Source organism: Ursus americanus, chromosome 6 (genome assembly GCF_024610735.1).
Source record: "Ursus americanus isolate L20-20 chromosome 6, mUrsAme1.1.p, whole genome shotgun sequence".
NCBI classification, from domain to species: Eukaryota; Metazoa; Chordata; class Mammalia; order Carnivora; family Ursidae; genus Ursus; species Ursus americanus.
Genome location: NC_142132.1, coordinates 80272935 through 80286694, shown reverse-complemented (window position 1 = coordinate 80286694; position 13760 = coordinate 80272935). Strand labels below are relative to the sequence as shown.

At 41.8% G+C, this 13760-nt stretch overlaps 2 protein-coding genes across 2 annotated transcripts in view; one reads left to right on the top strand and one right to left on the bottom strand.

Annotated features, from left to right (window-relative positions):
- LOC123795535 (uncharacterized) overlaps positions 1-11741 on the bottom strand; it is a 27449-nt gene extending 15708 nt beyond the window's left edge. Inside the window, exons 1-2 of the mRNA XM_045802355.2 lie at positions 11603-11741; positions 3400-3458 (exon numbers count right to left, since the gene is read on the bottom strand). Coding sequence (XP_045658311.1) covers positions 3400-3414 — 15 coding nt within the window. The 5' untranslated portion in view covers positions 3415-3458; positions 11603-11741. The remainder of the gene's footprint in view (positions 1-3399; positions 3459-11602) is intronic.
- ZNF25 (zinc finger protein 25) overlaps positions 11609-13760 on the top strand; it is a 22962-nt gene continuing 20810 nt past the window's right edge. The window contains exon 1 of the mRNA XM_087863171.1: positions 11609-11769. The gene's annotated coding sequence lies outside the window, so the exon portion shown is untranslated. The remainder of the gene's footprint in view (positions 11770-13760) is intronic.

Sequence of the window (13760 nt, the reverse complement as noted above, 5' to 3'; positions counted from 1 at the left end):
TGGATAGCTACATGCATAAGAATGAAACTAGGCCATTTCCTTGAACTATACACAAAAACAATCTCAAAACAGATTAAAAACCTAAATGTAAAACTTGAAACCATAAACTCTGAGAAGAAAATACAGGTAGTAATCTCTTAGATATCAACCTTTGCAATATTTTTCTGAATCAGTCTCCTCATAAAAGGGAAACAAAAGCAAAAATAAACAGGAATACATCAAAATGAAAAGTTTTTGCACAATGAAGGAAACCATCAACAAGATGAAAAGAAAACTAATGAATGGGCGAATGTATCTGCAAATGACATGTCTGAGAAGGGGTTAATACCCAAAATATATAAAGCATTCACACAAACATCAAGAAACCCCCAAATAACCCAATTAAGAAGTGGGCAGAATGGCGGGAAAGTAAGTGTTGCCCCCCACTATGAAAAACAGTATGGAGGTTCCTCAAAAAATTAAAAATAGAACTACATATGACCCAGTAATTCTACTACTGGGTATTCACCCAAAGAAACAAAAATACTAATTCAAAAAGATATATGCATCCCCGTATTTATTTACAATAGCCCAGATATGGAAGCAGCAGTGTCCACTGATAGATTAATGAATAAACATGTAGTATACATATACAATGGAATATTATTCAGCCACAAAAAGGAATTAAAGCTTGCTATTTGTGACATAGATGAACCTAGAGGGTATTATGTTAAGTGAAACCAGACAAAGACAAATACCACATCATTTCATTTATATTCCACTTACATTTAAAATCTAAAAAATAAAGCAAGTGAGCAAACAACAACAAAAGAGAAACAGACTCATAAAAACAAAAAAGAGAAACAGACCCATAAACACAGAGAACAAACTGGTGGTTGCAAAGAATACAGGGAAGAGGGAGTGGGAGTGATTAGTGAAGGAGATTAAGAAGTACAAACTTCCCTATTATAAATAAGTCCTAAGGATGAAAAGACAGCATAAGAAATATAGTCAAAAATACTGTAATTTACTTATAGTGATGAGCATTTCATGTTATATAATAAGTAAGGCACTGTTTTACATCTAAAACTAATTTAATATTATGTCAACAATACTTTAAAAGTTTAAAAAATTTCAAAATTAAAAAACAAAAACAAGAAAAAACAAAAAAACCCACACACACAAAATAATTTCAACCAAGAATTATTTATTGAAAACATCTTCAAAAATGAAGAAATAGGGGTGCCTTGGTGGCTCGGTTGGTTAAGCATCTGCCTTTGGCTAAGGTCATGATGTTCGGAGTCCTGGGATCAAGCTCCATGTCTGGCTCCCTGCTCAGCGGGGAGCCTGCTTCTCCCTCTCCCTCTGCCCTTCCCCCTGCTTGTGCTCTCACTCTCTCTGTCAAATACATAAATAAAATCTTAAAAAAAAAAATGAAGAAATAATACCTTCCCAAGAAAAACAAAAATTTAAGAAATTCTTTACCAGCAGAACTATTTTGCAAGAAATATTAAAGGAATATGGTACCAGTGAAACTTGAGTCTACACATAAAAATGAAGAGTGACAGAAGGAAATAAAAAAGGAAAATTTAAGTTAATTTCTCCCTCCTCAATTTCTTTTTTTTTTTTTTTAAAGATTTTATTTATTTATTTAACAGAGATAGAGACAGCCAGCAAGAGAGGGAACACAAGCAGGGGGAGTGGGAGAGGAAGAAGCAGGCTCATAGCAGAGGAGCCTGATGTGGGGCTCGATCCCACAAGGTCGGGATCACGCCCTGAGCCGAAGGCAGACGTTTAACTGCTGTGCCACCCAGGCGCCCCCTCCCTCCCCAATTTCTAAGTAAAGCAACTTTCAAAGCAAATGTTGGAAATGTTTTTCTGTAATGAAGTAGATTACAGTAAACACTGTATTGTGAATATAGCCCCAGACAATACATAGAAGAAAGCATGAGGCTGTGTTCCCCGGAAACTTAATTTGTGAAAGCAGATAGGGAGCTAAATCTCACCCACGGGCTGCAGGTTGCCAATCTTTATTCTAAAGGATAACTGACTGTCTAAAGCAAAAATAGTAGTATTGTATCATGTGTACACAGCATATGTTAAAGTAAAATGTATGGTACAATAGCACAAAGAACGAGAAAGAAGAATAGGAATATACTACTGTAAGGTCGTTATACTATACATCATGTGGTTTAATATTTGAAGGGAGGCTCTGATTAATTAAAAATGGGTATTATAAGTCTTTGACTAACTATTTTAAAAGTAAAGAAAAGAGGTATAAATAATAAGTCAAGGGGTGCCTGGGTGGCTCAGCTGGTTAAGCGTCTGACTTTGGCTCAGGCTTAGGTCATGATAGGATCAAGCCCCATGTTGAGCTCTCTGCTCATCAGGGAGCCTGCTTCTCCCTCTCCTGCTTGCCGCTCCCCCGCTTGTGCATGTGCTCTCTGTCAAATAAATACATAAAACGTTAAAAAAAAAAACCACAATGGCAATGATAAAATGGAATAGAAAATAACAAATTCAAGAGAAGAAAAAGAAAGAAATAAAGAATAGAATAGAAAAACAGCTAGCAAAATGGAAGATTTTAATCTACTATATCGACAACCAATTTTTAAATATGAATGTTCTAATCAACCCATACAGAAAGTTTATCAGATTGGGTCAAAAAAAACAGGACAATCATATACTGTCTACAAGAAACTCAAATTATAAAAATACATAAGTTAAAAGTAAAAGGATAAAGAAATACAACACAAACAATAATCCAAAGAAAGCTGGAGTACCTACGTTAATATCAGACAAAACAGACTATATAATAGGAGATATTATCGAAGATAAATAGGCACGTTACATTAATGATAAATGGTCAATTTTCCAAGACAAAACTAAACGTACTTGTACCTAACAAAGGAGCTTCAAAATATAGGGGGTAAAACTGATAGGACTGAAAGGAAAAACAGACAAAAATTAATACAGTTGGACACTTCAATATTTCTCTCAGTAATTAATAGAACTAAGAAGATAACTGGAAAGAATATAGAAGCCCTAAAACAACACCATCACTGAACTAAACCTAAGTGACATTTGTAGAACATGCCACCCCACAATTTCAGGAAAGTCTTTATGTCCCATTAAGAATCATTATGGGTTATTCTCATTTTCATTGCACTTCCTATAGTAATGTTTGCTATTGCTATCAGAGACAAATAAATGTATAGCTCAGCAATGACAACTTCAACTTTAAATACTTGAAGGTCATCACCACAGCCCCTTAGCCCTGCTACTAATCTGCTACTCCATATTTCCCAAAAGTTGACATTTGTCTATTTCTACGTTTACATTTTAAAGGTTATACCTTATTCATAATATCTAATGTAAAACAAAGTAGGAATTAAAAAAAAAAACCAAAACAAAACTCACCTGGGGTTTGTTCATTTTCTGATGTTCTTAAAAAAGCATGGAGACATGTGAAGATACAACTGAGAAATAATAGAAGAGAGATGAGTCATAAATGATCTTGCCTCCTCTCCAGCTCCTGGATTTACCTGTCTACAAATAGCCTCCATACCACTGGGTAAAATGCTTTCCTATGGGATAATGTCCTGCTGGTTCCTAAAAAAAGAGGGAATGGACACATAGAGGTAGTGCCAACAGCCTCTCAAAAAAACAAAAACAAAAAACCCCAAAAAACCACAAACAAAACCCCTAAAACCCAAACAAAAAACCCTGACTTTTAGTTGCCAATTTCAGATGCATAAATACTCCTGCCAAGGCCAATTTCAGACTACCAACATGATGTCACTAACAGGGCTGGGAAGAAATGTGCAATAGTGTATCAGCATATAGGATTTTTACCATACTGATAGTCTCAAGAATACAGAAATGAGTAAAAAGAAGGAAATTACTTAGAAGTCATGAGTTTTGAATATGATCATTTCCATGAGGAGCTTAAGCAGACAGCTATTAAATGTAGTGCAGTATCCTAGAAAGGAACCCAGAACAAAAAAGAACATTAGAGAAAAACTGGAAAATATGAAAACATATGCACTTCATTGGTTCGTTACTTGGGACAAACGTACCATACTAATGTAAGATGTTAAAAACAGAGGAAATTAGTGTAGGGTCTACAAAGCTGTCCCTGAGTGAACTAGGGAGACCCTGGGCCCTGGGGCCTTAACCTGGCCCATCCCAAAGATGTCCGCAAAGGTTCCTGGTCTCATCACAAGGAAGAATTGAAGGACAGACACAACACAGTGGGAAAGTTTATTATTAAAGTGAAACTACACGCTCAAGATTTGAGAATGAGAAAGAGAAAGGTGCTCAACAACTGTGGCTGTTGGGCTGCTGGGTTTCTCTTTTATGGACAGTGGTTAACTAGGGGGTGGAATATTTATTCTGTGGGGAGGGATTTCTTGGTCAGGAGTTTCCTGTCATGGCACACACCATCATGGGCCTATCTGGTTGGATCCAGCTTTCCTGGGGCTTTGTTTTGGAGTGATGCCAGCTCAGGCCTCTGACTTTCCCCACAGCTGCCTGTGACTTCTTTGTTGATGGCCTCCAGGCCTCCTGTTAGAACCCAGCTAACTGCCTTTAACATAATCTCTTCAATTTACTGACCATAATTCTATAAATCTAGAAACTGTTCTAAAATAATTTACTTAAAAATTCATCAAAGGAAAAGGTAAAGAATATCCACTTAATACAAAAGAAGGCAGTAAAGGAGAAACGAAAGAACAAAGACATGAGATATAGAAGGAAATATCGCTGGTAGGCATAAATCTAACCAAGTCAACCATAACATTAAATGTAAAAGCGTTAAACACAGCAGTAAGGCCTCTGATGTGGGGGTGTCTCCAGTTAGACCCTAAAATTTGACCTTCACAGCCTACGGGCTTGTACCCACCTCTGTCCCACATTTGTCCTTTAGCTCTTCCTTCCAGCTTATCTCTTAACTCAGACAAAGCGAAACCAAAACCACTCCTCAGGCAACTGCCCTGACAAAACCTCCAGCCAGCCCAGACCACCCAGACAGTCGCAGCTTGACCTCCAACTGACAACTACCTCATTGTAACACTAAGACCTCCGCCCAAGAAGGAGGGAGCACAAGTCTCATTTACTAACATACACTGTATGAATAACCATGTTGCCTTAAGACATATGCCTGACTTTATGCCCGCGTCTACATACAATGACAAGGCTTCCCTACCTAAATACCTAAAAATTCATCCTAACCCAAAACAAAGGAACCAATCCACCCTTGCTCCAGAAGAGTCAGGGCTTTGGAAGTTGTTCCCGGTGATCTCCTTACTTGCTTCAAATACATTTTACTTTGTGCAACAACCCCACCTGATGTAGTTTTAAGGACATACCAAGGAGCAATCTCATGTTAGTTTGGTCACCAATTTGGCAACCCAGATGGGACTCCCTCTGAGGCTCTGCCCTCTGGTTATGTGGTTTACAAAGGACAGAGCTGCTCAGCCCTTCTCGGCTAACGCATTCAATTAACCGGCACTAGGGGGTGGAATCCCTTGAGAGGGCTCTCCTTTCTTGCGGTCTGTGCTGCTGGACTGGTCTTGCTCCCCTCCTGAAGACACTGTGGCCACTCCAAGCCTCTTGCTGAGAAACTCTCCATGGGGTAAGTGGTGCCAATCCTATGGCACGACTCTAAGTATTTTCTTTGAGCTGTCTCACGAAGCCTGGCAGGTCGACAGTCAGTTAAGAACAGGGCCTCTCCTGTCAACACTCTGTGGGATTAAGCGCTCATTACAGAGGAGTCTAGACATCCCTGGGTGTCAAAGGATAACACGACCTGGCCATTCAGAAGCTGAATGCTTTAGCCTGGCAGATGGAAAGTGGCCCAAATGAGACTAGTCTAGAATCAGCAAGGGTGAGGGATATCTCCATCTTATTTGTTTGACCTGTAAATGTTTGTTGGGGACATCTGACACTGTTCAGGTTTGTTTTTCCTCTTAAAACGGGAAGTGTGCCTTGAGTTACTGAATCTAAACCAGGTTCTCTCTGAGCCAAGGGAGTGCCTGGACACTGAGGGGCTAGAAGAGGCAGCCTATTCACCAGACCAGTGCTCCTCAAGGCACAAGTACCCAGACCCCCTTGGACACCTTAGCATTAACCCACTCTCCTTGTGGGCTTGGTTTTAAGCCAACCGAGTCTCACACATATTGTGGGTAAGGTTGTGTGGCATTTGTGTCACCACTAAACACTGTAAGTTACCTTGAGGGAGGGTAAGAGGAGATCCTCAGAAAGAATCCCAGATTACGGAAGGGACATTTCCACCCTGAAGAAGAGCCTCCCTTGGACTGTAGCCTCCAGAAACGGAAAGCATTCAACTACCTTCCTTTGACCCCAAAACAGACAACTTTCTTCTATAACACAGCCTGGCCACAATAATAGACTCTAGAAGATGAAGACAAGTGGCCAGAAAATGGGACCTTAAATTTTAATACAACACTACAATTGAGCTTATTTTGTTAAAAGAGAAAGAAAATGGGAAAAGATTCCATATAAGTCAGTGCTTTATGGCATTATATCAAATTGAAGGGTTGCAAAGGAAGTGTAAGATTTGTAAAATGAAGGTAGAATTGAAAACTCTAAAAATGTGTCCTGTACTCTCTGATGAGTAAGGGAATCTTTGTCCCTATCCCCGTCTCCACCTCCAAGTCCTTAGATTGTACTAAGTCTCCACCTGATTTCTCTGGTACTCCAGCCTCACTCCCCAGCTTCAAGAGCACCAGCCTCTAATCCTTTACAAACTCCCCCAAAGCCTTCCCCCATGTCTCCTGTATCCCTTTAGCCTCCCTTGTCAGCACTATCAGATTGGGGACCTATTTTAAGTCAGGGATGGGAATGTTGCCACTGAGATGGGCACCTGATGGAGATGGATGTCTCGTTAATGTGCATGTCCCATTTTTTACCTCAGACCTGTATAACTGGACACACACTAAAGGGCTATGGGCTGACCTGATTGATTTACACATTTAACGCACAGTATCTTTTCTACCCACAACCCATCTGGGCAGATATGCAAGCTTTGCCAACCACTGTCTTAACAGAAGAAAAGTTTGCCATGTTAGCAGAAGCAAGACAGGAAGCTGATAAAGACCATTAGCCAGGATCAAGTTCTCCAAGACCAAACAAGGAGGCAGTGCTTAGAGCTGACACTGAGGAGGATCCCAACTCCCACGATGAGAGAGAAAGTTCAGGGCATCACTGCAGGCTTCTTTTAAAAGCTAAGAAGGAGGTAAGTAAATCTGGTCCAAATTAAGGGAGATTTGACAAAGGACAGATGAGAATCCATCAGTCTTTTTGGAAAGGCTATAAAACTGCCAAAGACGAACTACAAACTGGGACCCTGAGGTTCGGGGTAGCTGAATGGTCCTTAATAACCTATTTCATATCTCAAACCACTCCGGGCATCCAAAGGAAACTCCAAAATTGGCTATAAGTCCCGATACTAAACTGCTCAGCTTCCAGAACTAGCTCTCAAGGTGTTCCATGGAGGAAGTTAAGAAAAGACCAGAAGATGAGAAGGCAAGATGCTCTTCTGGTGGTAGCTCTCCAACCTACACGAAGTAACCTGGGAGAGGAAAAGACGATACCCATGTGAGCACCCCAAGACCCCTCTAAGGGACCAAGAGACCACCAACAAAGTTGGGATCCAATCAATGTGCACATCATAAGCAGGAAGGGCACTGGAAACAGGACTGCCCAAACCACTCCCGGAACAGAAGGAAGAAGGACAAAGGGGAATCATTTTGGCTGTCCCTCACTGAAAATGAGATATGATAGGGACACAAGGCTCCCCAGTTGGTCTTGGACCATTAGATCCTCATCTCCCACAAGGAGCCCTGAGTAACCTCAGCAGTAGGAAGAAAGCCAGTTAAATTTTTACTTGATACTGGAGTTACTTTCTCTGTACTCAACACCCAGAAGGGTACCATTTCTAACAAAAATTGTAATATGAAAGGAGTCTCGGGAAAAGGAGACATCAAAAGGTTTCTGGATCCTTTGACTTGTGAAATAGGATCAAAGCTGTTAAAACTCTCTTTTTGGGGGCGCCTGGGTAGCGCAGTCGTTAAAGCGTCTGCCTTCGGCTCAGGGCGTGATCCCGGCGTGCTGGGATCGAGTCCCACATCGGGCTCCTCCGCTTATGAGCCTGCTTCTTCCTCTCCCACTCCCCCTGCTGTGTTCCCTCTCTCGCTGGCTGTCTCTCTGTCACATAAATATAAATAAAATCTTGAAAAAAAAAAAAACAACTCTCTTTTTGATATGTGCCAGAATGTCCCATATTCTTTTAGGATGAGATATTTTCGACAAATTGGTGGCCACAGTAAGTTCAGAACAGGACAAATTAGAAATTCAAGTCCCTAGATACCAAGGAACTGAATTCATGTCATTACTACAACATATCCTAGTATTTAAAAGAGGAAATCCCCCCCCCCCAATCTTAAGGAAAGTCAACCCAAAAGCCTGGGTGTGAGGGCAAGTGGGGGCATACCATTAACAACACATTTGTAATAGTAAAATTCAAACAGACAGATTGCTAGCTCTAGATGCTATACAAAGGATCCAGCCAGTAATTAACAGGCTTGTAAAACAGGGGTTGATTAGGTTCAAGTAGATCCCCATGTAACACCCCAATTTTACCTATTAAAAAGGAATACAGATTTGTTCAAGGCCGCAGAGCTGTTAATGAAGCAGCTTGAGACATACAACCTGTTAATACCCAATCCCTATATTCTACTGATCAACTTACCGAGTGATAGCAAATATTTACACGGTGTAAGATCGAAAGGGTACCGTTTTCTGCATCCCACTAGATTCTGAATTCCAAGTACTATCTGCTTTTGAGTGGGAACATCCTGTCTCCCACCAAACACAACAGTACTGCTAGACTGTTTTACCTGAGGGTTTCAAAAACTCCCCCATCATCTTTGGAAAAATTCTGGGAAGAGATTTAAGAGAATTAAATTTAGAAAAATAGCACTGTATTACAATATGTAGATGATATTTAGATAGCTACTCCCATTCAGGAGGTTTCTGACCAAAATGCTTTATCCATGTTAAATTTCCTGGCAGACAGGGTATATAAAGTCTCAAGGAAAAGGCCCAATTACTAAGGAAACTGAAAAGTACTTGGGGTTTTTTTCCCCAAAGATTTTATCTATTTAATTTTAGAGAGAGAGAACACACACGTGAGCAGGAGGAGCAGAGGAAAGGGAGAGACTCTCAAGCAAACTCCTCGCTGAGCACGAATCCCACATGAGGCTTGCTCCCCTGACCCTGAGATCATGACCTGAGCAGCAATCAGGAGTGCACCGCTTAGGTGACTGAGCCACCCACGTGCCCTGGGGGTTATTATTTCAAGAGGGCAGTGAAGGCTCCCTCAAGAGAGAAAAATGGTAATATGGAGCTAGCTCCACCGAAAACCCATATTCAGTGTTCCCTTTGGGTGAAAAGAGCCTCAGGACTAATTCTGGCTGGTGTTGGACGGGCTGTCAGAGTAGCAGCTGCCTCTTGGGGAGGTTTTATAAGTTATAAAGTCAATGCAAGGAAATTGATGTGACAGAAACCTTAGCTGAGAACACAGGAAATGCCCTCAAACACTTAGAAATTTCTCTAAACTCTTTAGCCAACGTAAGGTTAGAGGATGATTAGCCCTAGACTACTAATGAGCAGAAGAAGGAGCACGTGCAGTAAACAGCTCATGCTGTACCCGGATCAATGCTTCAAGTCACATGGAAATAGATATTTAAAAAATTGGGGGCTCCTGGGGGTCTCGGTCGGTGGAGCGTCTGCCTTAGGCTGGGGTCATGGTCTCAGGGGGTAGCCTGCTTCTCCCTCTCCCTGCTTGTGCTCTCTCTCTGTCAAATAAATAAATAAAATCTTAAAAAAAAAAAAAAATCTTCAACCAGGCAGCCTGGCTACACACTTTCAACCCAAAAGGAAGATCCCCTGCTAAGGTCTGCCGGCTATTAAAATAGTGTTACCCAATAGTACATGGTTTCTCCCCTTCTTGAGGCCACTAATAATCCTACTGCTCTTAGCCTGCTGTTTAGACTTTGCATCATTAACTGACTGATACAATTCTATACAAATGCGCAGAGGCCAAAAATTACAGATAGCGGTAACACAAAGATAGGAGCAGCTTCGGGTTAAACCTGGTGACCCACAGACGTATCTAAAACTGGCTGAGGGAAAATTCTGCTGCACTAACAATCTAAGTAACTACACCAATATCGGGCAGGAAGTAACTGCAGAAGATAGACCTTTGCCCTGTGCCCCGCAAGAACGAGCAGCAGAATAAAACTAGAGGAGCGATTTGCCACCTGCCAGATCCCAAGACCTGACATTTACTGCCCGCCTGCTTGTACTCACTGACCTCTGTACCACATTTTTCCTTAACCTCTTCTTTCCAGCGTCTCTCTTAACTCAGGCAAATGGAAACCGAAATCACCCCTCAAACAACAGCGACTGCCAGGACAAGGACCAGACCACCCAGACCAGTATGAGCTGAACCCCTGACTCTCACCTGCACAGGTAGGGCCATGGAGTGACCTCTAAAAGTGACAACCACTTTTACCTCATTACAATACTAACATCTCTGCACATCTAACACAGAATGTATGTTATGTACTGGCATGTTTCCTTAAGAAACAACCTTATGCCTTCTCTACATACAATGACAACGATCCCCTTTCTAAACATTCATCCCCTCCCTAAATGAAAGGAACCCATTGACCATCTCACAGAGTCACAGCTTTCTAAGTTATTCCTCATCATCTCCTTATTTGCTGCAAATTTTCCTCTGCATGACAACGGGATCTTGTATCTGTGACTCGCCAAGGAGCTAACTCAGGTTAGTTGCGTGACAGCACCTCAACAGGAAAATGAAGAATTGCCACGCTATGCCCTGCAGTTCTAGGATCTATCCCTTTCCGGGACTGTCTCCACCCTAAAACTCTGGAGAGAGATCAAATGTCCCTAGGGCTCTCTTCAGGATGAGATATCTGTTTCTGGAGTTGCAGCTCTTTAACGTCACTGGAGCCCATCCGTTCCCTGGAAATCAGGACATAAGAAGATAAGGGCGCCTAGGTGGCTTAGCTGGTTAAGCATCTGACTTCAGCTCAGGTCATGATCTCAGGCTCCCCACCCCGTGGGGAGTCCGCCTCTCCCTCTGCCCCTCCCCCAGCTTCTGGTCTAATAAAATCTTAAAAACAGAAGACAAATTCATATTTGGAACCTTCACCCAGCACCCCAAATCTGCAGCTCTCGAAACGTACTTTCCCCTAAAAACTAGAGCCACTGAGTACAAAGACAAAGGAGACCACGTCCAGGGTACTTGCTACCCAGCTGACGGCCAAGCCAGCCTCCAAGTCACGGGGCACACCACGCAGCCAGAGCGCACCCTCACGCATGCGCAGCACGCGCCCCATCCCTGGGCTCACGGACAGGACCACTCGCTCAGAGCCGGGGACCCACTGGAACTCAAGCCGCTGGTTCGCACCCTGAAGCCCCCGCCCGCCGTGGGAGGTCCCGCTGCAGGGTCCCGGGCCTCCTCCCCACCGAGGGTCACCGCCGTCTCCCACGCGGCCCATGCTCTAACCTCTGCTCTTGGGAAGGTGGGCAGGCAGGACCTTGAGAGTTACTGGGAAATCTGGAAACGGAATTTCGGGCTTCACCAAACCTGTTGGCGCAGGAGGGGGGGACCAAGAAGATGGCGAAGCTGCGCGTGCGCAGCACTGTCCGCAGCCAACGCGCAAGTTCTGCTGGGTAAGCAAACTAGACTCAAGACTACGTCTACCATAATCCTTCGCGTCCACTTCTTTATGTAAATAAACCTGTCTTATTCAAAGGGTAGGGAGGTGGTTGCTGTGGAAGGTCGGTGGCTCTGGAGTTTTCGGAGGCCGCCCCCTATTTCACCCCCGGAGGTTAGGCCCTATGTAGAAGAACTACTAAATGCGATTTGTGGTCCTTTAGTGCATCCTGGTTTGGCAAAAAAACAGCCACCAAACAACTCTTTGAAAGACTTTTGCGGACATTATGGGAGTTTCATTATAGATGCGCTATGAAAGAATGTACTTAGTTTAAGAGTGAAATATATCTATTTTATTTTAAAATGTTTTCGCAAACACAAGACAAATGTGGCAAAAGGTGAAATTTGTCCAGTAGAGAAAATGGTACATGGGTGCTCATTTTCTTTATTATTCTAAGATTGGAAATAGAAACTTCAATAAAAGAAGGAAAGGGTAAAAAAAAACTGGGTGTATCTTTTAGACACAAAACTAATAAGGAAGATATTTGTCAGTTATCAGTTCTTGTGAATAGAGAATTTAATTAAAATGTTAAAAAATGGAATCCAGTAATACAATAAGAAAATAACATCTCTACCCAAGCAGTTTGTCTTGAAATTGAAAAAAAGGAATTTTTCAAAACTAAGGAAGCAATAATTTTTTAAAAAAGATTTTACGTATTTATTCGACAGAGATAGAGACAGCCAGCGAGAGAGGGAACACAAGCAGGGGGAGTGCGAGAGGAAGAAGCAGGCTCATAGCGGAGGAGCCTCATGTGGGGCTCGATCCCATAACACTGGGATCACGCCCTGAGCTGAAGGCAGACGCTTAACGACTGCGCCACCCAGGCGCCCCAGGAAGCAATAATTTTTTAAACTAAATCAGAAGATATATGCATACTTAAAAGATTTTAAATAAGCAAGTACTTCACCCAAGTAATTCCACTTCTTGGGTTATATGCTACTATAATTCAAAGATCTATATAAAGAATGCTCTTCACAGTATTAGTTGGGTCAATACAAATATTCAAGAATCTATGGGTAAAATATGCTTATCCACAAAGTGGATGCCTTACGAGGCAAGCAGCACAAAGCACAAGCCACAGCCTTAAAATGTGATAGAAATATATTAAATCAGGGGCGCCTGGGTAGCGCAGTCGTTAAAGCGTCTGCCTTTGGCTCAGGGCGTGATCCTGGCGATCCAGGATCGAGTCCCACATCAGGCTCTTCCGCTATGGGCCTGCTTCTTCCTCTCCCACTCCCCCTGCTGTGTTCCCTCTCTCGCTGGCTGTCTCTCTGTCACATAAATAAATAAAATCTTAAAAAAAAAAAAAAAAAGAAATATATTAAATCATACAACGGATATTCAAAATATATTCCGAAATTAAAAAAAATATCCCGGTAACAAAACAGAGCTATCTATAAATGTATGTATGTGTGTATGTATGTATTCATGGAGATATGACACTGTCTGTCACAAGGTAAGTGCTCAAATTGACATTATTTCCAGTCAGGTTATGTAAACGTATTTATTGTGTCAGCGAGTCTGTGTGTATGCATTTTTATGAAAGAAGTTATTTCTGTATGACCTGTATATTTGTGTGTGTCCATCAAGTGCAGGAGTAACCACCACAAATTCTCTTGAGAATAAGGCAAGTACTAAACAAAGGTTAACAGTAGATAAAAATGATACTTATTATGTAAAAATACTTATATATCTTTGTGTGAATTATCCTTCATCAGTAAATAGTAACTACATCCATGGTTCCCCAGGCCAAAATCTCAAATCATTTGTTTGGGCAGAATTCTAAGAGATCCTTTATTTTTAATTATTTCTCCAACACCGCCCATCCAGAAAACTGGTATGTGTATGTGAAAGAGGATTTCGACTGCCTCCAGTTTGACCTCAAACTTTCTGGTTGGTTTCTTCTTTCCAGCTCGTCTCTTGGCTCAGGTGGAAGACCAAGAGAGC